At 36.8% G+C, this 25,131-nt stretch overlaps 1 protein-coding gene across 2 annotated transcripts in view; it reads left to right on the forward strand.

Annotated features, from left to right (window-relative positions):
- CTTNBP2 (cortactin binding protein 2) overlaps positions 1-18,680 on the forward strand; it is a 191,013-nt gene extending 172,333 nt beyond the window's left edge. For both annotated transcript variants that reach the window (XM_044677510.1, XM_044677511.1), the window contains exon 23: positions 17,713-18,680. In XM_044677510.1, coding sequence (XP_044533445.1) covers positions 17,713-17,961 — 249 coding nt within the window. In that variant the 3' untranslated portion in view covers positions 17,962-18,680. The remainder of the gene's footprint in view (positions 1-17,712) is intronic.
- Positions 18,681-25,131: the final 6,451 nt, after the last annotated feature.

Genomic DNA, 25,131 nt, shown 5'->3' on the forward strand with positions numbered 1-25,131 from the left:
GCTTCATGTTTTATTTGGTATTGGCCATGCCCAACCGTACAAGAACCTCTTCTAGAAGTATTCATTATGTACAAGACTTCTGTGCCCTCTAAAAGCCTTTAATATCTCTTGTTTATTATGTCTTAACCATGTTTTCCAACTCATTTTTCACCATCCTCTCACACTCGCCCACAGTTTTACAGTGAAATCACCACATATAAAATCATGTTAATATGTTAACATACACTAGTAATAGAGGCTTGAATGAAAAACAAGAAAAATATTTAACTACAATTAACTTTAGGTAGTTTACATGACTGAGGGGGCTGAGAAGCTCTTTGATTTAGTTATTGAAAGGTTGAATGTGATTTCTTATATAGACCATGAATGAATATTACACAAAATTTCTTGTGGAGGCATAGTCTTGAGTCATTCAGTATATTTGGATTGTACTCTGAATTTTTTCAGTTTCAGTTTACATCCTGTTCTACTCTTTTACACACCGTTGGGGGCACAAAAAAAACAATATGGAGGAGTAACAGACCAGGATATGAACTGGTCTTTGGGAGAATAATCATTTATTCATTCTTATCTGTCCCCATAGCATCATCATGACTCCAAAACACTGTGCTGTCTCACTCCTCATTAGGTTTAAGTCCCGATAAGATACAAGTGAAATGATTTTAGCAAGTTATTTTTAGCATGAGGGTGTGAAGTTGTTTCTCCCCCCCCCCTGTGGTTTTATTTTTATTCAGATTTCTTCTTCCTTCTTTTAAATGCTATTTGGGAAACAGGAATGTGTCATTCCAGGATGTTCTATCATACATTGTTTTTATTTTTGGGTAGGTAAAATTTTGGCCAAGGGCAAAATAAAAATGAAGTGATTAGGACAAGATGATTTCAGGGAATATGAAGGATCCAAAGTTTCTAGCTGGCATTTGGAATAGATTTAAAGCCATGGTGTTTATATGGTGAAAGTCTATCTAACAAGGGCCTTTGCTGCTTTTGTAGAATGGAAATGACACCTCGTGTGAGATGTCAACCTGGGGCAGTGGACCTAAATTCTAATATCGACTGTACCCCCAACTTGACAGAGTAGTTGCTTTGATTCTCCATTTCCTCTGTTGATTAAAGCAGTTAGAGCTGAGAATTTCTAAAGTTCTTTTCAGTTCCATGATTTATGACTAAATATAAGCAAATTGGTAGCAATGCCCTAGCTTTGAAGATTAAAGAGTAGTTTGAGACAACTCTTGGAGGACTTATGATTTCTACACTTACTTCAACATCCCCCTCCCCAGTGTTGATTGTGGCTGACCATATGATTTCATTTGACAATTTTATGTAGACATTGTGTGTGCCACAAATTCCTTTTGAGCTTTATCATGGAATTGCCACAATAAAGAATTGCCACAATAGATTGTTGGAAATGGGCTAACCCCAGAGCAGTTCAGAACAATGTAAAAAGGAAATTTATAATGCCTCCCCTTTCACTTACTGGCCATCAGTGTCACTTTCCCATCAAGGCTATTTTAAGAAGGAAATTTAAAGAATGAAAACTAAGACAATAATCAATGAACAAATAGCCATTGTAGTTCTCCATACACACGCCCCATATTCAGAGAGGATTACAACAAAGGTTTTCTCCTAAACCTTAGTCCAGGCTTGGAAGCATATAATATCACCAACCAGCAGGTGGCAGAGACACTCTTTTGTCATTTTTTTTTTTTTTTTGGTGTAAGAATACTAGGTAAAAATACCTTCTTTTTCCTTTTTTCCAGGAAGTGGGAGTGACTCTGGTTAAACTAACATCTTCTTGAATGAATTTTTTTTCTTTTGTCCTTCCTATGTAGGGGTAAAAGACCTGATTTCTTTCAAAATTATTTTCTTTCTTTATGTTCTTGACCAGAAAATGATTCTGCAACCACCAATAGACTTCAAAAAGAAGAATTTAGTGCTCTTGTCCTCCTTGCTTATAAGTGGTGGTTTTTAGGACTGAAAGAGAACCTTAAAATTCAAATCAAAAGTTTTGGGGAGGATTTTTGTGAGGCACAAGGAATGCCATTGACTAAATAAAATATTCCACTTTCTGATTTTGCTCTCCAGCATCTTTTAAGCCTGTCCTCTAACACTTCTTTTCTCAACTTCATCTTCTACCATTTTTTTTTTATAAGATCAGCATCTGCATGGATGCCCTCACTCAGAAATGTCTTGCATCCAAGGTAATAAAATTCTAAAATTTCCCTTTAATCACAATGTTTCCACCATTCTAATCTCTCATTCTTTGTATGCCTATCTCTTCATTATAATTTTTAGTTTATTCATCACTGTGTCCTTTGAATTTTCCAGCCTCTTCCTGAATTTTTTGATTGTCAAAACAATCTGTACATCATGGTCACTATTACAAAAATGCCCACCTACTAGCGTCCCTGAATCTCTCATGCCTTGACCTGACATCCTACCCACTTTGACAGTGCCCACAGATTAGTTGGCATTAGCTTATGTTTCTAGGCTTATCACACTCCTTCACATGCTATGTTCTAGCCAGTCTGACCATTTGCTGTTTCTTCCAAGTAAAAACTTTTATCTCCTCTCTAAATTTCCTAGCACAGGCTGCTGCTGAACTTATTTGCTCTTTACTTCTTAGACTCCACCATCTACAGGTTTGGGATGTTTTTGGTTTCATACATATAAATGATTGGCAACAATTGTGCAACTTTTAAGAAGAGTATTAAGAAAGAGGAGAGATATAGTGCTCCGGACAGAAAGTCTGCCTCAGCGTTAGGAAGTCCTGGGTACAAATCCCTCCTATTAGCTTTGTGACTGATCAAAGTCATTTACTCTTGTGATAGCCGAGGAGATACAGGAGTCATAATGAAAATGAGATAATCTGTGCCTTCCGAGAGCTTATTTTCTGTGGAGGAAAATATTTATGTATTAAACTATATACTATATATATATAAATTATATTGACTCATAGGTATGAGTCAATATGATTTTTGCAAGGTATAGGAAAATAGAAGCTTAGGGGGATCAAGAAAGGCTCCATGTAGGAGGTAAGCATTGAGTGACAATAGAATAAAGGATTCTATAAAGCATAAGTGAAAGGAGAGTGGATTCCAGGCATAGAGGGCAACAGCCTTTCACCCGCCATCTCTCTGCAGACCATATGAATCTGACTCAGGAATATACATACATAGACTAGCAATGGGGCCAGACACTTGACAAAAAAGGGATGACCAGTGGGCAGCCTGAAAGCTTCAGTGAACCTATGAAATATAAAAAGCCCAGAGCCTAAAAGGTAGGCAGACTTTCTGTGGAGAATGTGCTGGAGAACATGGGCACAAATTATCCAGGAAAGGATGGCACTGATGAGTTGTTGAATATACCCTAGCGGAGAGAATGCATAACATTGAAGAAATCATAGATCACTTGAAGGGAGATTTTTGTGTACTTTATCTCATACAGTTTCTGCCCTGAGGAAAAATATGTACAGACCACAGACTTATTTTCCTTCTTTTGATATGTTTCCTTGTCATCACCCATACTAATTTCCTGAGGACATATAAAGATAATGGCAGGATTCTTTATCCTAAAGCTATCCTATTGATTATGCGTTTTGATGGATATAGGACTGGGGTTTGGGCTTTAGAAGAACACTATTGCAAATATGAATAATATAGAAATAGGTTTTGAGCAATGACATATGTACAACTCCTTGAATTGCATGTCAGATCCAGGAAGGGGGAGGAAGAGGGAAAGGAAAGAGCATGAATCTTATAAGCATAGAAAAATATTTTATTTTGTTTTTTTTTTTATTTTTAGAAAAATTTTCCATGGTTACATGATTTATGCTCTTACTCTTCCTTCCACCACCCCCTATCCGTAGCCAATTCGCATTTCCATTGGTTTTTACATGTGTCATTGATCAAGACCTATTTACATATTGTTGATAGTTGCATTGGGGTGGTTGTTTACAATCTGCTTCCCAAATCATGTCCACAACAACCCATGTGTTCAAGCAATTGTTTTTCTTCTGTTTCCACTCCTGTAGTTCTTCCTTTGAATGTGGGTAGCGTTCTTTTCCATAAGTCCCTCAGAATTGTCCTGGGTCATTGCATTGCTGCTAGTACAGAAGTCCATTACATTCGATTTTACCACAGTATATCAGTCTCTGTGTACATTGTTCTTCTGGCTCTGCTCCTTTTGTTCTGCATCAATTCCTGGAGGTCTTTCCAGTTCACATGGAATTCCTCCAGTTTATTATTCCTTTGAGCACAATAGTATTCCATCACCAGCATATACCACAATTGGTTCAGCCATTCCCCAATTGAAGGGCACACCTTCATTTTCTAGTTTTTTGCCACCACAAAGAGTGCGGCTAAAATTATTTTTTACAAGTCTTTTTCCTTGTGATCTCTTTGGAGTATAAACCCAGCAGTAGTATGGCTGGATCAAAAAACTCCAACAAATCAATCCCCTTTTGTCATTCAAATAGTCTGGTTTTATACAGTTATGTGAGATACGTTTAGAAGGACCTGAATTTTAAAAAAAATTTAGCAAAAGGTGTATGGTCTATGCTTTTTATAGATGCAATGAGTTATAGTGGAACCAAGTAAGGAATACCATTCTTCAAAAAAATAACTTCAATGAAATGAGTATCTTGCATTTTAGATTCTAGTTATTCCTTCCACATCACAAGGGCTTGGAGGCACAAGATTCCCCCAAGATCTGAAAAATACATATAAAATTTTGAGGCCCTTCTTTTTTATTAGAGAAGTCATCTGATTTTTACTTTTTCTATTATGTGGTATTTATAGTATCTGTAAATTTTGAATTAAATATTTGATGATAGGCTATATGTAGGCCAATGATAAATAAAAATACCATAGGAAATAGAAATTTTAAAGTATGAAATAAATATGAAAAAAATTAAATGAAACCAATTTAAGGAGAATAATACTGAATGTACTGCATGTATAATAAAACATTTTTAAAAAATAACTTTTGTAATTACCTACTGGTACTCACCACTAGCCTGTGCAACAACTTTTAATACAAATTCAGTTTTAAAGAAAAAAATTAGTAGCTGCTCATTTATGTTATTCAACAGTAAAATACCTACTGTAAGGTAATATTATACATAACAGCACATACATTTCATGCATTTGAATTTTTAAATTTTTAAACATCTCTGTATTTCTAGCCTTTGTGTGTCATCTGCTGGGTTTTGTGTTTTTTTTTTCAAACTAATTTTTGTGTTCTTTTTGCAAACTAGCTTTTTACTTATTTTTAACTTTAAAAAAGAAATTTTGTATATTTATGCTATTAAAAGGTAAAATATGTTGATATAATATAATGCTATATTTTTTCATGCATTTCTGAATTTCTAAACTTTTTCTGTGTCTTCTGTTGGTCTTCTCATGTCATCTTTAGCTTATGCCAACCCATGATATATCAAAACAATAATGTGGAAAGGATACCTATGTATAATTCCTGCCTTCATGTTTATAACTACCTGTTGGTAGCTTTCTCCTGGCCATTGAAACCCATCAAAATTTATAGGATATTTACAGTAATACAATCAGAATCAATTTTAATTTCAGCACTCTAATTACACACTTTGCCATCCTTTGCTCTTATGATATGACTAGCCTATTTTCTCTTCATGTCATACAGTTGTATGAAGATGACTTTTACTTCTGTTTTTTTTTTAACCCTTACCTTCCATCTTAGGATCAATATTTGGTATTGGTTCCAAGGCAGAAGAGTGGTAAGGTCTAGACAATGGGGGTTAAGTGACTTACCCAGGGTCACACAGCTGGGAAGTGTCTGATGCCAGATTTGAACCCAGGATATCCTGGCTCTCAATCCAGTAAGCCACCCAGTTGCCCCCACTTCTGTTCTAAGGAGTAATCATTTATGTGTTGCAGCCTATTAACGGCCACCATGAGCCCGTGTGTGTGTGTGTGTGTGTGTGTGTGTGTGTGTGTGTGTTTTTACTCATCTTTAATTCTTCAGTGAAAGCAATACTATACCTCTGCAATTTTTCTTGGCTATGTAGTAACTGATAAAAAGACAACAGTAATGCTAATAATTTCATCCAAAAGTTAAACTAATGTAAATTAACTAATCCAACAAGGATGCCAAAAAAGCCCAGACAGTGCCTTAATCAGTATCCAACTTGCCCAAAAGAAAGAGATGACTGCCAAAGGCCATACCAATAAAAATACAAAAACTCATCTATGTTATTAGGAAAAATGATGGGCGATTGTGAGCAGTACTATCTCATGAAGCAGACAGATGCAATGAAGGGTAAAACAGATTTAAAGAAAGCTTGGCAAGCTATCCAGCTAAGCCAAGCCATCCCAAGGGCAATCAAGGAGGAAAATAGAAAGAGGACTACAAACAGAAGAAAATGGAAGATATTTATAAAAATCATTTTTAACAAACTTTTCTCCATGAATCGTAGTGCAACCACACTTGGATTATATAGCACAGTCCCAAAGGTACCTAAAGAAAATTGACCTTTAAAAAACAACAAAGAAGAAGGAAATAGGCAAATTGGTCCAAGTGTATGACGATTCTACTTTCAGTAAATTTACCACAAAATTTCACCTTTCTTCACTCATATGCCTCCATTTTGTCCATAAAGAAAGCATGAGAGATTATGCCATGTGCTTTAATGAAATCTAGGCAGGTTAAACGTGAAAAGGGAACCTAAAGGTCAGATAATCTAACACCTTAGTGATACAAAAAGAATAAATTGAAGCCTCTACAGGTTATCACTTAATGAAGGTGTATGAGAGCTGAGATTTGAACCCAGTTCTCCTAACTCTCAATCCATTGTTTGGTTTTCCTGATGCACTGTCAACATTTTTAAAAATATTAAAAACTCAAATTTCTAGAAATATTCCTTAGAGGATGGGATGTATTTATCTACTGAATCCCTATTTTATTTCCCCTACTAACAGCCAAAAGTTAACAAACTAATTCCATTTACCCTTCTATTACCTTTTACAATAGGTCATTTACTTCAACAATATGAAAACACTAGCATTTTACCTATCGCTAAAACTTGGAGATACTCTATACCCTACATTACTTGTTTCTGGGAAAGAGATACCAAAGAACTCACAATATGTTGGGGTTTATTGGGCATTTGTCCTTATAGGGATTTTCTGGAATGAATCTCCACACAGACAAATTCTATACTGGTTAATCTGATTGGACCAAAATGAGCCCTAATCTGATTCTTTCCAATCTATCCAATGAGACCTAAAATCAGTCAGTAAGGGCTAATTTTATCATAGAAGAAGGTTTTGTTATTGGATACCTAGATCCACTGGAGAAAACAGCCATTTTGTCACTGTTTTAGGCTGTAAATATTTATCTGGGTTTGTTTGTTAGTTTTCCAGTGTGTGTTGTGCTCAGTTCCTTTGGAGGTGATTTTTGCAGACTTTCTTACCTGTTGATTCATTGAATGTTTGCATACTGTTGCTTGCTGTATTACTGAATGTTGTATAAGAATTGCTATTGAGACCAATATGAGAAATATGGACATGCCATTGTCTGGATGTGGTACACCTGGATCCAGCTGTTCAGTGGACCTTCTTCCCTCCTCATCCACTGTATATCATCATCTTCTACTGCCCAACCTTCTGACAGATTAGGATTCTCTTCTTCTTAAGATCCTTTTCATTCTTTGTATTTACCTTGAAGCTTTTATGTTTTTTCAAGGAACATTTCATTCTCTCTGATAAAGAGGTGATGTCTTCCTTTAACCTTTTACTTCCTATTCTATGACATTGTGTAGTTTCTTGGCAATGACTAAAAAGCAAACATCAGATCATATTATCATAGATTTAGAGCTGAAGGGGATCTTAGAGGTCATTAAGTCCAGCCCCTTCATTTTACAGATGTCTTCTTAGACCCTGAACAAGTCACCACATAATTCCAACCTCTGAAGTTCCTAAAGTTCCCAGGTGTTTTTTTTTCCCTTCTTGTCCCCAGACTTTCCAAACAGACATTATCTCATGGGGTCTCTATTGTTCATAGCAGTCTTTACACCTCTTCTTGCTAGCTTGATCAACTATTTTTAGTTAGCAATTAACACCTTCCTAACAAAGGTCCAAGAAAAATAGGAGCTGTTCACTCCTTGTGTCTATCTGTGAGTGTGCACTGATTTAATTGATAGGATCAATGATGTAGAGCTGCTGGGGACCTCAGAGAGAGACCTAGTACAACTTCCATATTTTAAAAGTAAAGAAACTGAGGTTCAGAAAAATCAAATGACTTGCCCAAGGTCACATAAGATATGAGAGAAAAGATTTTAATGTATATACACCCCCACTCCCAGCTGAATCCAGTAACTATCTACCAGATACCTTTTTCTCCCCCTTTATATTCCCTCTAGGTGAAATCTATCCAGTCTTTTGACTTTGTTTCTGTATCCCACACTATCCTTCCTAATGACCCTTGACTTATATTCCCTCGGTATGGGTAATCCTTTTAACATTTCAGATTTCACTGAACCTTGCACCTACCTCTGTGACTTCAAGAAAATCACTTTGCCCTCTTAGGTCTTAGTTTCCCCAATATAAAAATAAGGTGGGGGTAGGACAGGGTGAGTAGGGTGGCACTAGATTATTTATAAGGTTTTTATAGCCCTAAATCCTATGATCTTGTGTACTGTTTTCTCCCTTTAAACTGGCAACTACTAAAGATTGGAACGTTGTCTTCCTTAAGTGATCTTTGAACTCTTCAATGAGAAGCACTCAGAAATCTTAGTGTACATGAAAGTGATTAGCTGTTTCACATAAAAAATCTTACTTGCAAGACACAGACAGTGTCCTCTGGATCAGTGATTTTTAAACTCTTACATGATGGACCTCTTTGGTAGGCTGGTAAACTGTAAGCCCCTTTTAGAATCATGTTCTTAAGGATCTAAAGTAAAATACATAGATAGCCAAAGCAATTGTATTGAAATGGTTATGAATATATTTACAAAAACAAGTTCGTGGACTGCAGATTAAGAACCTCTGCTCTAGAAAAAGGGAAAATATATATATATATATATATATATGACTTTTAACTATTAGAAGCTAAAAAGCATTTTGTTTTCCTTGGAGTAAAATCTCTTTCAACTAACAAGGCTCACCTTTCTCTGATTAAAGCAATTCACTTGGAATGAGTTCAGTTCTGCTGGAGTGGCCCCCAGCATTACTGTAACACACATATACATTATATATACATTTATGAACCCCTGCATGCATCCTTGCAGATCATTAAACACCAGATCTTTAAAAAGATTATAAAATTTAGAGCTAGAAGGGCCTTAAAGATCAAGTGTTGAAGACTGTCATTTTGGAAATGAGCAACTAAGCCCCAGAAATGCTAAATACCTTGTTCAAATCACCTAGGAAGCAAAAGAGCTAGGATGAAGTACCTTGAGTAAATCTTTGGATTCTTCTTTTAAATCTCAGCTACTGATTGTGAAATCAGTAATCTTGAGTTTTATTTGGGCAAAGGAATTTGATGTTTTGTTCATCCCTTGTTTATATAACTACCTACTGTACTCCTTTTATGGACAACTAGGTGACACAGTGGATAGAGCACTGAACCTGGAGCCAGGAAGATTCATCTTGATGAACTGAAATTTGGCCTCAGACATTTGCTAGCTATGTGACCTTGGACAAGTCACTTAGCCCTGTTTTACTTTCACCGTCTCTAAAATAAGCTGGAGAAGAAAATGGCAAACCACTTTAGTATCTTTCCCAAGGAAACTGAAAATTGGGTCACAAAGAGTTAGACATGACTGAAACAACTGACCAACAAAATATACTTCTTTAATAATTCCATTATTTAGAATCTGGATAAATCATTTAATTTCTGGATATTTCCTCCAGTGATGCAGATCACACTTCCTTTATAATTTTATTTAGTGCAACATAGTCTGCTTTACTATGTAGGGCAAACTGAAAAAAAAAACAACTCATCTTGGAAATTAATTCTCCTGTCATCTTAAATACAAATTGAAAAGTAGCCAGCTAACCCTGGGCTGGGTCTTACGAAAGGAGCCAAGGCGACAATGAAAAAGCCTCCTCCTTTTCCTTGAAATCTCATAGATCCTAGGCAAAACTAGCCATAAGAGACTATTCTTGTGACTTCTTAGTTGATTCTTGCCTCTCTTGAAATGTTCTAACTTCACTGTTCACACCAGTACCAAGGAACTCAATCATCCTTTCTTCACTCTTAGACAAAGACCTCTCAGCCTTCTGTACAGCTTTGCCAGACCTTCTGAATGCCCTTAGATCTTTTTATATACCCAATCTGAGGTCAACGTGCCAGATAAGTTCCTCCTCAACCCACACTTGGAGTCCTGTAGCTGGTTCTTATCTACCAAGAAGGCACCTCCTTCACAGTTCTCTTTATCTGACTCCTGGCATCCAGATGGCAAATTGTAGTCCTTGGCCTTGACCCCTTTGGGCAGCAGTGATTGTCTCGCTTTCCTGAAGTTCTGTAGTATTATCCAGTCTGATGCTTCATTGCTCTATAATTATTACTTCGTGTTAATTTGGCCAAATTCTAAACTTCCTGGGAGAAAGCTCTTGCCTTCTTGATTTAGGAGTATTCTCTATATTACTGGACACCCTGGAGTTTGGTTAATAAAATGGTTGTCTGTTCTTTTTCCTTTTGTTCCCTGTTAGGGAGCTAGAAGGGTATGTAAGCAAGTACATCTGTATATGTAAGAACCCTTAGCTCTTTCGCCCTTCTCTTCTGGATCTGCCTTCTATTTTGTTGATTGATATATCTATGTTATCTGCCCAATAAGTCAGGTCTGCCCTCAGGAGCTTTCCGGCTAAATGGTCTTGCCAGCTTCCATTTCCAATAGTGTGGGTTTGAGTAAGATCAGAGCCCAACTTTTTCCAAAAGTTTGATACAACCTGGTTATTTTCTTTGGCCAGTTTCATAACTAAGGAAAGAGCTGGGCTGACAAATAAGTGCTTCATGACTTTCCCTATCATGGAGAATACAGAGTTTTAGGGAGACAGCTGCCCGTTCCCTTAGCTTGGAAGCTGCTGAGCTACTTTTACCATCTGAGCAAAATGAAATATTTCTTTGAAATAAAATATTGTAGCATTTATGTAGCACTTTAAGATTTGCAAAATACTTTATATGTTCTCTCATTTGATCCCCAGGGTTTTTAGTTGCCCCTATAAATGAATTTTTCAAAAGAACTCTGCTGTATATAATCCCCTATGGAAAAGCCTTCACCAGAATAGTATTCTGGTATTTCTTGAATACTTCTGGTGATGTGGTGCTTACCTTTTTGATTTACAATCAGCTCTACTGATTAAAAATTCATTCAAGAGACATTTTTAAGCATCTAATATGGCTACCATGTTAGGCAATGGGTATACAAAGACCAACAAGTAGCCTTTGCTTTCAAAAAGCATATATTCTATTGGAAGATGATAGGCAAATAAATAAATTTAAATATATGCCATGTAAAATAGAAAGTTATTTATAAGGATACTAGTTGCCGTGGGAAATTCAGAAAAATGCTGACATGGGAGATCACATCAGAGCAGAGCCTTGAAAACAGGTTTCTCCCAAAAGGTTTGGGGGGTGGGGAAACAACAACAACAAAAAAAGGTGCATTTGCACCCTGGGCTGACAGACTATACAAAAAGTCTGGAGAAAGGAGATAAAATGTTTGTCCAAAAAACAGAATTAGACTAGTTTAGCTGGAATGTAGAAGGGGATTAATTGGCAATAAGTGTGAAAGGGTAATCTGGAGCCAGTTTTGAAGGGCTTCCAATGTCAAACACAGGATTGTTTATTTTATACTAGAGGCAATTGGGAGCTACTAGAGCTTTCTGAGCAGCTAAATTATGTTGTCAGAATTACATGGTAGTTAAGAATATTCATTTGCCAGCTGTGTAGGGGATAGAGGAGAAACTTGAGGTAGGGAGACCAGCTAAAAAGCTAACGTAGGAGCAGCTAGGCAGCTTAGTGGATAGAGTGACAAGACTTGGAGTTGGGAGGTCATGGATTCAAATTTGACCTCAGATTCTTCCTAGTTGTGTGACCCTAGATAAGTCACTTAACACCAATAGCTTGTCCCTTACCATTCTAATGCCTTGGAACTAATATTTAGAATTGATTCTAAGACAGAAGGTAAGGATTTTTTTTTCTTTAAAAAAAAAGTCACTGCAATTAGCCCAGGCAAAACATGAAAAGGGATTCAACTAGGAAAGTTGTAGAAACTACGGAATTAGATGCAAACAATTTTATGGAGATAGGTATAAGCACACACATCGTTTGAGGACTAGGTGTTTGCTCCAACACACCCTTGAGGAACAAGTCCATGCTCTATGCATAATTGTGGAAGACTTAAGAACATCAGCCATATGATTTGATGTGGGACAGGAAGATGGTGAAACAGGGAAGTGGAGGATTGCTTGGAGACTGTGAAACTGGGTGTTTGGAAGGATGGTGGTAAACTCAACAGAAATAGAGAAGTTAGAAAGAGAAAAGGATTTGAAGGAAGGATGAGTTGAGTTGTTTTAGATGTGCTGGGTTGAAGATGTCATTGGAGCCTCTGGTTTGAATGTCCAGTAGAAGAGTAGGGCTAGATATATACACAAGACAAAACCCAACTTAATGCTCCCTTTAAAATAGTTCCCAGAACTGCATGTAATATTATCTATCTTTTATTATATTTTTATTTATTTTGTTAAATATTTTCCAATTACATTTTAGTCTTGTGTGGGCCACACAAGAATTGGGCATTGTATCTGACACCTCTGTATTAGAAAATTAACGGGGAAAGAGATACCTTGTCACATTCAGGACTTGTTAAGTAGATCCAGTCAGTATGATTCTGATTTCTTCTAGCATCATTCATCAACATACCAGTAAGAGTGGAAAAGGCAAATGATAAGGGTAATCCAGGGTGATGGTTTGGCAAGGAATGAATGGATGACAAGATAAAATTACAAAGTGGTTTGAGCACAGAGAACAATGTATAAATAACTGACGAGTGGGAGGAGAGGAGAAGGAAGCCAGAACAGAGTTAGAGAGTAGAGACTGGAACAGTGCTGGAACCTAAAGGGAGTAGATATCATGATGAGGACAAAAATATATTAAATAGAAATGAGGGACAGGACAGAAAGATGGATGGATAAGAAGTTATAGTTAGAAGAACTTGAGATTTCTTAATACTGGAAGCAGAAGACTGGTGAGAACGAAGTCATGACTGCCCTTGTGGATATCTGGGATGAAGTGAAGGATTAGGTGAAAGGAGATGAAGTTGTGGAACTGAAAGTGTCTAAATGGCCATTAACATGCAAAATGACATCCCCAAATATAAGGGCAGGGGTTGAGATGGAGAAGAAGGTTGTGATCCAGCTACTAAATGCCATCTCTCCATGATGCAAATCTCTGAAAATTTCTACCCCACAAGAAACTTGGACAAAAAGGAAAGATTGTTGAGTGATCACAGCAATTAAGGGTCTAGAAGTGGCAATGTGGGCAAAGGAATATGCTTTCTCCTCCTCCAGGCCCAATGTGCTGAGATAATATGCAATAATATGCATCTAGAATAGGACAGGGGAACAGAGAAGTAATGTCTTCTGTGGGAGCTGAGTCTGTATAAATATGAGATGTTGGAAGATGTGTAAGAAGAAAAGATCTAGGATATGAAGAAACTTATTAATAATCCAAAGGAGTTTCCAAAAGACAAAGTGGAAGGGGGAAGCAAAGTCAGATGGAAGTTGAGAAGAGGAATGACTGAAGTGGTCATAAATAGGAGAACACCAGCAGGGAAAGGGAAAACCACTTAAATGGTTTTCATTTAAATAGCCAGCAATTCTGTGTATGTATATATGGCTGCAGCAGCTTTCCTCACAGAAAAGGTCTTCAGGTGACTGACTCTCTAGTCCTGGGCTGGTTTTAGGAAGCAAGTGTCTAGGTCCTAAGGCTCTGGTCAGGAGCTAAATCTAGTCTGATTTGCCTTCTTCTAACTTCCATCCATTGGTACTTATTCGGTACTTATTCTGTTGTATGAAGCTCCCCCTTATTTCAATAAACCAAAGGATTCAATAAACCAAATGTTATTATATCCACATCATAAACTTCAAGAGGAAGTTTAATGTAGTCAATAGATACTGAGCTTGGATTCTATAAGATAGGGATTCAGATTCTGCTTCAGATACTCACTAGCTGTGTGACCATGGCCATCACTTAAACTCTCTGGGTTCTCAGTTTCTTCCCCTGCAAAATGAAAGAATTAGACTTGATGATCTCAAACCATCCCTTCCATGATTGAACCTATGCTATAATAATCCTCTGGTGATGCAGATCACAACCAATCCATGCCTACCCATCCTGTTTACTTTTGCTCACATTCTTCTTACAAATGTACCAGAACAGGTTCACTCAACAAACCAGAGACTGTTCAAAATACCCTTCAACTTATCTCTCTCTTGCTATGACTGCCCTTTTTCCCCACACCCCCAGTCTTCAGAAAGTCAGTCCCATGAAAGCTACAAAGAAGAAGTGCAATCTCTCTTTTAAAGTTTCCTTTATGCAAAGAACAGAATAAAAGACCACTGGCATAGATTACCTGATAAAAAGGAGTTATGTTAACTGAAATGTATTTTAAAACAGCCATCCTGTTCCAGGCATAATAGATAGAGAACTGGACCTGAACTTAGAAAGTCTCATCTTCTTGAATTCAAATCCAGCTTTAGATACTTACTAGCTGTGTGACCCAGAGCACCCCGTTTGCCTCAGTTTCCTCATCTATAAAATGAGCTGTAGAAGGAAATGGCAAACCACTCTAGTAGCTTTGCCAAGAAAACCCAAATGGAGTCAGGAAGCATTAGACGTGTCTGGAAGCCACTGAATTTTAACAACAATCATGTTCCACCTTAAATGGTATCTTCTTGAGGCTAAACATCCCTAATTTCTGATATGGAATGTGTTCTAAAACCTTTATCATCATGTTTGTCCCCTTTTCGATAAATTCCAATTTAATATTCTCTTAAAATAGTTCCCGGAACTGAATATGCTACTCTTGACACATGACCAGCAAAGACAATTCTCTCCCTTGACCTGGGCACTGCAAAATCCTCATTCGCCATAGAGCTTTGGCCAAGTCATTTATATCATGTCAGATACAGTATTACTGACTGTAAGGAAGGATTATAAATACGGGCCCTGCCTACTTCATAGGATACCTGTGAGGAAAAAAATGAGAAAGTGTTTATAAGAATGCTTTGGAAACCTCTTAAGTCAAGGTACAAATGTTAGGAGGTGTTATCACTATCTCCTGAACTTTGAAACTCAATTGGGCGCAATTGGCAAGACCTTGAGAGCAATAATGCATTTTCATATTACAACAGCTACCCCATTTTCACAACTTTATGCCACCTAGAAGATAATCAGACTATCAGAGTTATTGTTCTGAAAACTGTATTTGCATGGGGTGTGCTCCCTCTGGGCAAAGTGCCTAATTTAGCTAAACTACTCCATGGTATGACCTTCTTCCTGGCTCCACAATCTCTCTCTATATCTCTCCTCCTCAGCCCTGCCCTGGAGAGGAACTCTTTAACATTCCATAAGTATAACCTAACTTGGACTCCACTCTAGAACCATCCCTTTAAAGATGCACGCAGGCCTGGGCCCTACAGGGCATGTTATTCCTCCCCTTTGTGGGACAGACATTTTAAAAGCTGATAAAACTTTCAGATAAATGGGTTTCTCTTTTCTTTAGAAGAAATCACCTCCATTATTGACCCAAGGTATTTTTTTTTCTTTTTTGAATCAGAAGATGAGAATAAGAGCTAACATTTAACCACTTTGAGGTCTGCATGGAAAGTGCTAGACAAACAGACATATATATGTACATAAATATAAAATCTCATTTGAGTCTTCCCATTAATCTTGTGACATAGCACTTATTTCTATTCCCGTTTTATTTATTTTAAACCTTTACTTTCTCTTCCTTGGAATTGATACTAAATATTGATTCCAAGGCAAAAGGGCAGTTAAGGGCTAGTGACTTTTCCAGTGTCACACAACTAGGAATTGTCTGAGGTTAGATTTCCCCTGCTATCCTTATTTTTCAGGTGAAGTAACTGAGTCAAACAGAAATGAAATGACTTGCTTAATAGGTTCATAAAGCCAGCTCAGATATTCTTTTTTTTTAAAACCATACTTCCATTTTAGGATTAATACTATGCGTTGGTTCTAAGGCAGAAATGTGGTAGGGGGTGGGAAATGGGGGTTAAGTGACTTGTACTGGGTCACACGACTAGGAATTGTCTGGGGCCAGATTTGAACCTAAGACTGCCCCCTGCCATCTCTAGGTCTAGTTCTCAATGTACTGAATCACTCAACTGCCCCCCATTTCAGATATTCTTAATTCCAAGACAAGCATCCTATCCCCTATGCCACCTAGCATTAGAAGAGGCATCAGAGGCCATCTGGTTTAAATGCTTCAATTTGCACATAAGGAAATTGAGGTGACTGATCCAGAGTCCTTATCGTAGACAGGATTGATGCCAATGGCAGTACATTTTCCACCATACCATGTGGAACTCTTGAGGCATAGTGTGTGTCTCCAGCCTGAGACATGGGGCTTCTCCTAGCACGTAGGGTCCACGTCTGCCTCTGGTTCCCTAGTCCTTGTCTAACGTAACTCTTTGAATAGATGTAGCCACAACTCAGTTTTCACCTAAAGGTACATGTTCCGAAAATTGGCCACTCTACAAACAAGTATTGATTAAACTTCTATATATCAGATATTGTGTTAGATATTGGAGCTTCAGAAACTAAAATGAAACAGCCCTCACCTTCAAGGATCTTACTTAGGTGGCAAATCTCATTCAGGTCCCTATTTCACAGAATAGGAAAACAAAAAAACCAAAACCCGATTTGCACTAATCGGTTGAAAAAGGAGGCACCTCCTTTAAGATAGCAAATTACATTCATAATATAATGAAAATGAAAAGCCTAGGATCTATTCTGCTGAAAGCTTCCTTGGTGGTGATAAGCTGAGTATGGAAAATTAAGGCTCAAATCTTCAAACTTCAAATCTGGCCTCAAGCCTGTAAGGTTGGCCAAGATGACCAAAAAGGAAAAGGACAAATGTCAATATATTAATGTCAAATTGCTCTATAACCCTAAAGAGATCAAAGAAAAAAGGAATCATAAGTACAAAAGTGTTTAAAGCAGCTCTTTTTGGGTGGCAAAGACCTGGAAACTTAGAGGGGTGCCCATCAACTGGAGAATGGCCAAATTTTTAATATATGAACTGAAGAAAGCAGAACTGGGATATTTTATCCAAAATGTTGGCAATACTGCCAAGATAGAAAACTTGAAAAGGCTTAGAAACTCTGATCAACAAAATGACAAACCACAGTTCCAGAGGGCTCATGATGAAGCATGCCCTGTATACCTCTACATAGACTCAGAGTATGAATTGAGGCATTTTTCTTTTGACATGTCAAATGTGTGAATTTGGTTTTGCTGGACTATAACCTATTTGTAGCAGGTTTTGTTTTTCTTACTTTCTCAAGGCAAGGAGGCAGAAGGGAGAAAATTAGAAACTGGAAAGTAAATTAGATTTAAAAATAAAATGCTTCTGGTGAATACTGGTTGACATTTTCCCTATTTCCATCCGCCATCACTAAGACCTCTCTCACTGTGTTCTGTTCCCCATAGGATGTCTGTCCTCTCAGCAGCAGTCCAACTGTAGAATGCAGTATCAGCAAACCAAAAATTGAGTTGGGTGTTTCAAGAGTAAAATCTTTTCTCCCTGTACCTAGAAATAAAGTCACCCAGTGTTCTCTGAACACCAAAAGAAACAGCAGCAGCAGCAGTAATACAAGGCAAATAGAAGGAAATAACAACTCAAAAGAAGAGATTTGGAACTCACGCCAAAATGTGCAAATAGAAAAAACACACAAATAGATCTGCCTACAACTTCTCACCATTTTACTTCCTCTGTATATTTCATAACAAAAACCAAGGAAAGAGATGTAAATAGCTTTTTTAAAAACTGCTTCATTGTAACATATTGTCTGCTTATGGGACCACAATTCAATTTTGATGTAAAGAACTTGTTTATAATAAGCCAATGTTTTAATTGCTTTTTTCCTGGAAATTCTATAGGATTAAACTTCAACAGCAAGAAGTTACACCAACTTTTCAAGTAGTTTTCTATTATGAAAATTGTAATAGCTTAAATTGAAGATATTCAGGGGTATTGCCACAGAATTACCTGTATACTGTATATACTTACTCAATGAAGTTCATATATCATTGCATACTATGTGGTGCAAAATATGTATAGCATTAGCGTAGAACAAAATGTACATGCAATTTAAAGACAGAGATCTTGATTTTATCTTCACTTGATGGGGAGTGAATGGAATGTGGCAATAACAAATTATTTGATAATACAACAATTTCTTTCCATTACAAGCCATATTAAATATTTTGACTAACCACAAACTCTGCCTGTTAAATTTTGGTTTTGTGTTTTTCTTATATTGCCTACATTGCTAGTTGGTTGCATCATGTATATTAATGCTATGAGTTTGCATTATGACTTCTGTAAAGAATGAAATTCTAATGCAATAAACATGTTATCTTTTTTATAATTTTTCTGCTCTTAAATGGATATTAAAAATGCCTACGTTTCCTAAATATATTAAAAAATAATTTAAAGAAAGAATTCTAGAAATGATTTTGTCATTTATCTACATTAGATCTGGTAAAAGGAAAACTAATTAATGACTTAAAGAAAATATGCTAGCTTTTTTTCCCTCTGGATTACCGATGAAATATCTATTGCATACAAATTATAATAAATGTTTTACCCGTATCCATACATTAAGGCAAATTATTTTTTTGCTTTAAACATTCCACTCTTAGTTCATTTATACTACAAGTGTCACAAGTATCAGAAATGAGAATACAAAAATGAAATGGGCACTATTATGTTTGTTCACAAGAGCAAGATAATTAACCTGTCATCTTGGCCTGAATTTCATACCAATCTTTACTTTTCTTCCAATAAGCTAATGTACATAAAGCCCTTTGTAGCAACTTTTATTTATATGGAAGAAACTAGGTGGCACAGCAAACAGAGCATACTAGTCACCAAGGAAGGAAGATTCAAGTTCAATCTAGTCTGAGACACATACTAGTTGATTGACTCTAGGTAAGTCACTTAACTTCTACCTACTTCATAAAATGGGGAGAAAACCCCTACCCTTCGGATTTGTTGAGAATAAAATGAGAATGGTTGTAAAGCTTTCAGACTTTCAAGTGCCACATAATGCAAGTTGTTATTATTATTATTTTATTCTTTTGACTCTTCTAATGACACTTCATTAGCTATTCAGGAAACAGAAAAATGGGCAAGTGATTTTCCTTTCTTTGGGTTTTTATGCCTTCTCTTAGAATAGCAAAGCTTTCTATAAGCTTCCTTCCATAACAATCAGCTCCGAATAGAAAATGTAGAAGCTGAACCACATTATTTTATGATTTTATTCTCTTTTACTATGAAACATACAATTTCCTATCCTGATTAATGCAGTTAGTCAGGAGCAATTAAAACCTATTCACATTTATATGTTCACATTTTTAATGTAACTTCAGGAAACATATTTTTCTGCTTTTCAGTGCAGATGAAAATCTCATGCCTAATTTGTTTTCTTGTACTTGGTATCTGCATTTTCCTTACAAAATTAAGTCTAAAACATAAAGAACTGTAAGAATTATATGTAAAGTTATTGTTGGAATTGATGAAAAGCATAGATAAGTTGTTCCTATTTAAATACAGGTAGCTCCACTGATTTGTATAGAGCTTTACAAAAAATCATTATCCATGCATCTCATAAAAACCTGAGTGAATGTTCATTAGAAAAGCTGGACCAGATTAGACTTCTGAGGAGGAATAATAAAAAGAGAAGCAAAGAAGGAAAAATAGTTTGGAGGGAAATATATAATAATTATAACTTTGATGTGAATGGGTCAAATTCACCCATAAAACATAAATGGATAGCAGAATGTATTAAAAAACAAAAATCAAAAATGTATTTCCTATAAGCTGGGAAAAAGATCTTCTCCCTTTTGGCCCAGAAGAATCATCTAGACATCTCAGCTTATAGAGGCCTCATCAGTATGTAAAAATGAGAATGAGGGGCACAGCCCCACTTTCTGTAAAAGTTATTGAAGGTTATGGTGCAGAACAAGTTTATAAAAAAGAAGATGAAATGTTGGGAAGGAGCCAAGGCTTGAAAGTGACATTCTCCTGGGTGTAGGTAAAGGAATCCATGTAACCCAGAGCATAGATATTCTCCAAATGCTTTAAGTGCTTTTTGTGACAATAAAACTGCATTTGTCCAAACCAGGTAAACAGTACATTGCAGTAAAGGTACTACCGATACTTTTTCACTTGGAATCCACAGACACATTATTAATTTATTAATAACTAAATAACAAAATATGCTTGACCTTTATATAATCACATCATAGGACAATATTAAGGACTAAAATTAGCATTTGTTCCTTAGGTGAATCTATGCACCCTTGATGAATTTAGACCACAGGAGGAATAATACAAAAAATCTATTGTTTTTAAGGTACAAAGTGATTGGCTATAATTACTTATGAATCTGTACATATACACAGTCATATATTTGGCATTTATTGAAGTAGGCCTGTCCACATAAGGATATAGGGAACTCTAATATATAAAGTCTTCACCCATCCAAATGAACAACTTTTAGCTATTTAGTCTTAGACAACTATTTTGGGCCCAAGGTGACAGCAGTGTGTCAAAGGCAGACCTTGGGCTCGGTTTTCCTCACCCTAAGATTGGCCCTCCATTTATATACAATTTTATAATGTAATAATATGCCTAAAGATGACTTAGTAGTCCATCAAGTTCAGTTCTCGTGACATTCCACACAACTTCACCTTAATATTTATTCTTTTAAAAAGAAAATAACAACTATAAAAAGATTTTCCCAACCTCTCTTACTGGTACTTGATAATGACATCTAATTGTGATAAAGTAATATTTATTTAGAAAAATGTGTAGAGAAAAATTGAAAAAAATTCATCATTATAGGAAAAATATCAGAAAGCATCTTAAGGGTCAGTGTTTTTCATTTTGAGTATTTGCTGCTTCATATTTTCATGGCTTCTTTAATTGCTGCCTTTAGAGAGAGAACTGGACCTCTTTGTTAAGGAGAATAACAGGTGTTCAAGAAAAGGTATTAAAAACTATGACAACTTGAACCTTAGACTATTCCTTTACTCATAAGATTTGAAAGACTAGTCAAACATAAAGCTTTGGAAAGTGATTTCAAAATTTTATGCTGGGAAGAAATGCTTGAGGGCTTTTCTATTGTCAAGGAACTAGCCCCACTCCTGTAGCAAGGAAGAAGGGTATCCATTACGTTTTTTACATCTTTTTTTCCTACTTAAAAAGCATTTATTTTCTCTCAGCTCCCCTCCCTAAAAAAAGGAAAAGAAAATCCTTATAACAAATACGCATAGTCAAGCAAGGCAAATTTTCAAAATTCTTTATCTCATTCTGAATTTGGAGTCCATTGTCTCTGGAAGTATTTGGACAATTTGAATTGTTTTCTTTAAAAGTGTTTTAACACTCAACCGGAGAGGTTTTTATTTTTTTTAATCACCTCCCTAAATAAGCAGTTGCTGGGGAAATAGGAGCTTGCTAAAATATAGGACTAATGCTGCCAAGCACTGAACCTCTACTCATAGAGGTTCAAGACTAAAACAGCTGAGTTAGACAAGTAAGCATTCATTGTACACCTTGGGTATTTTTTGCCTCTTTCCTAAGGGGTAGATGATGGTCTGTATATTTAGGATGACTGTGTGCCACGTCCAACTTCCACTTTAATCATAGAGGAATTAGAGAAACCTGGTTGGCTTTCCCGAATTGGAAACATAGCCCATGGAAACTGAGCCAGCCATCCTGGTTCAGAATCTGGCATCCTCACCTGGTATCATATCATATATTTTGGATACCTCATTCTTCTTGGGGAGTAAAAACAGACTGATCAAGTTCCTTTTGTTTGCAGGGCCTCAGACTTCCTGGTGTTGGAAAGTCCAGACAATGCTGCAGTGTCTGCTTGACAAATCCTTCAGGGGGTGTTTAAGTCCAAATATAATAATATTTTCATTAAAAAAATTTTTGAGCGGAGCCAACATTGTTCAACTTTGCCAAACCAGCTTGCTTTGCAGATCCCGTTGTTGCTTAGTTGCCTTTCTCCCAAAATTTTTCCTGAATCTTTTCTCATGATGTTTGAAAAGTTGTTATTCTTTTTCTTTATTGAACATTATTTTTTATCTTCAAAATTTTTATTAATATAATTTATTTATAGGTATCTCAGCCCTTCCCACCTGACATAAACACACCAGAAGGCATTACGTAACACATTTCTATATATTCATATCTATGTTATGTCTTTCGTGTTTCCATTTTTCAGTCATTCACTGGAGATGAATGTTCATGTTATTCTTCAAGTATTCACTCTGTAGCTGTATACGTTTTCTCGGTTCTATTCATTTTACTCTTTATTTTGTCATGTAGTTCTTTTAAAATTAATCTGCTCATCATTTCTTATGGTGCAGTAGTATTTCATCACAATCATATACCATAATTTTTATAGCCATTCCCCAATTAATGAGCATCTTCTCAATTTCCAGGGGTTTTTTTTGCCACCATAAGAGAGAGTTGCTATAAATATTCAAGAGTAATGGTATTGCTGAATCTAATGGTAAACACAGTTTTACAACTCTGTGGGCATAATTCCAAATTGCTTTGCAAAATGGTTGGATCCCTTCACAGCTCCAACAACAGTGTATTAGTGTCTCTATCTTTCCATGTCCCTTCCAACATTTTGTCATTTTACCCTTTTAAAAAGTTGTTATTCTTGTTGTTTGGTTATTTTCATCATATCCAACTCCTCAGGACCCCATTTGGGATTTTCTTGGCCAAGACATGAAGTGGTTTGCTGTTCCCTTCTCCAGCTCATTTTAAGGATGAGGAAACTGAGGCAGTCTGCAGTAAGCAACTTGTCTGGTGTTGCACAGCTAGTAAGTGCCTAAGGCTGGACTTGAACTCAGGAAGTAGTCTTCCTGACTCTAGGCTCATCGGACACACTAATAAAAGCTGACCAGGGATGTAACAGTCTTCAAAATCAGAACTAAGCAAAATCCCCACTCTGATAGGTATGTGTGAGGGCTAAATCTAAGCTTGGCTTTGTGAGTAGGCAATCATATGATTGTGTGGTGAGATCTCAATGGCTATGGGAAATAATCTTTGTGCCTTAATTCATGTCCATTCAACAGATTGGGTAAGTGAAGCCTCTGTTATAATGTAACTGTGTTAAAGGCATAGAAATGCAGTAAACAAGGGTGGCCTAATTCTCTTATGACATCTTCATCTTAGAATCTCAATGTCCTCATCTGTGAAATTTTTGATTTGAAGATTTGAAGAAAGTGCTTTGTAAACTTCAAAGTACAATAAAAAAAATGTGAGGTATGGCCATGTTTTGGAAATTAGGTCAAGTGATATAGTTTGTCCTTCTATTAGTAAGAATAATAGAAGATGAGGAAGCATCTAGGCGGTTCAGTAGCTACAGTCAGGAGAATTCAAATTCAAATCTGTCCTCAGACAATAGCTATGCAATTCTGGACTAGTCACTTAACCCTGTTTGCCTCAGTTTCCTCATCTGTAAAGTGAGCTGGAGAAAAAGAATGGCAAACCACTAGTATCTTTGTTAAGAAAGCCACAAATAGGGTCACAGAGTTGGACATGACTGAAACAATAGCAATAGTAGATAAAAGTAGAGAAGAAAGACAAGAAAGATATTTTAGGAGGCAAAAATAAGACAAGCTCAAACCCTATGGCCACCCAGCGTATCAGTCTCTAAGATGTGGTTTGGGTTTAGCTGCTGTGTTTTGGACAGAGGCTAAGCCAGGTTACCCTGAGGTGACAATACCTTGCAACCTTTGCCAGTCACTATATTTCTTATCCCCCAAGGTTTTCCCTTGGTTCATTGTTCCCAGTGGCCTCACTGACACTTTTGAAACTAGCATCTTTGGGAGGAACTGTTCATTGACTATTTTACATCTCATCTCCACTGAACATGGCTCTGTCAAAGCCAAGTAGATTCATTCTCCCTGCTCTGCCCATTACTCTCTCCTCTGTGAATGGCTCTCCCTCCCCATCTGTCTCTCCCCATTTCCTCCACAAATGCCCAGAAGCTAGTTGATACCCGATGCTCAAATGCTGAGGAGGAAGAAGATGTCAGCTTCCTTTCCAGATTTCACAAAGCTCTTTACCAAAGACAAGGGGATACCAACAGCCTGAGAACCTTCTAATACTAGGGAGCTTTGTGAGAGACAGTATCAATGGGGCAGAACATTATTAGTCAGGGAGCGGTTTCCTGTCAGAACAGAGACAAGAAATGCCAAAGCCAAAGCCAAGATCAGGAGTAATTCCTAGGCTGGCCTAAGAATTTTCCTTTGCCAGGTGTCACAACAATTAGGACACTTAAAAGAAGGGTCAGAAAGCTAGATTCCACCAAGCATCAAGATAGATGCCTTAGGGGTAGCAAGGTAGCACAGTGAATAGAATATTAGGAAGACCTGGGTTCAAATCTGATCCCATACACTTCCTAGATGTGTGACCCTAGGCAACTCATTTAAGCTCCATTGCCTAGCCCTTGCCACTCTTCTGTCTTAGAACTTATTCTAAGACAGAAGGTAAGGGATTTAAAAGAAAAAAAAAAGAAGAGCTAGCATAATATTGTTTTTGTTCAGTCATTTCAGTCCTGGCCAACTCTTTGTGACCCCATTTGGAGTTTTCTTAGACAAGACATTGGAGTAGTTTGTCTTTTCTTTCTCCAGCTCATTTTATGGATGAGAAAACTGAAGCAAATAGGGTTAAGGTGACTTGCCTAGATTCATACCTCTAGTAAGTGTCTGAGGCCACATTTGAACTCATCAAGATAAATCTTCCTCACTCCATGCCCAACAGTCCATTGACTGTGCTGCCTACCTGCCCTAGCATAATCACTAACACTTATATAA

This window comes from Gracilinanus agilis, chromosome 5, assembly GCF_016433145.1.
Source record: "Gracilinanus agilis isolate LMUSP501 chromosome 5, AgileGrace, whole genome shotgun sequence".
NCBI classification, from domain to species: domain Eukaryota; kingdom Metazoa; phylum Chordata; class Mammalia; order Didelphimorphia; family Didelphidae; genus Gracilinanus; species Gracilinanus agilis.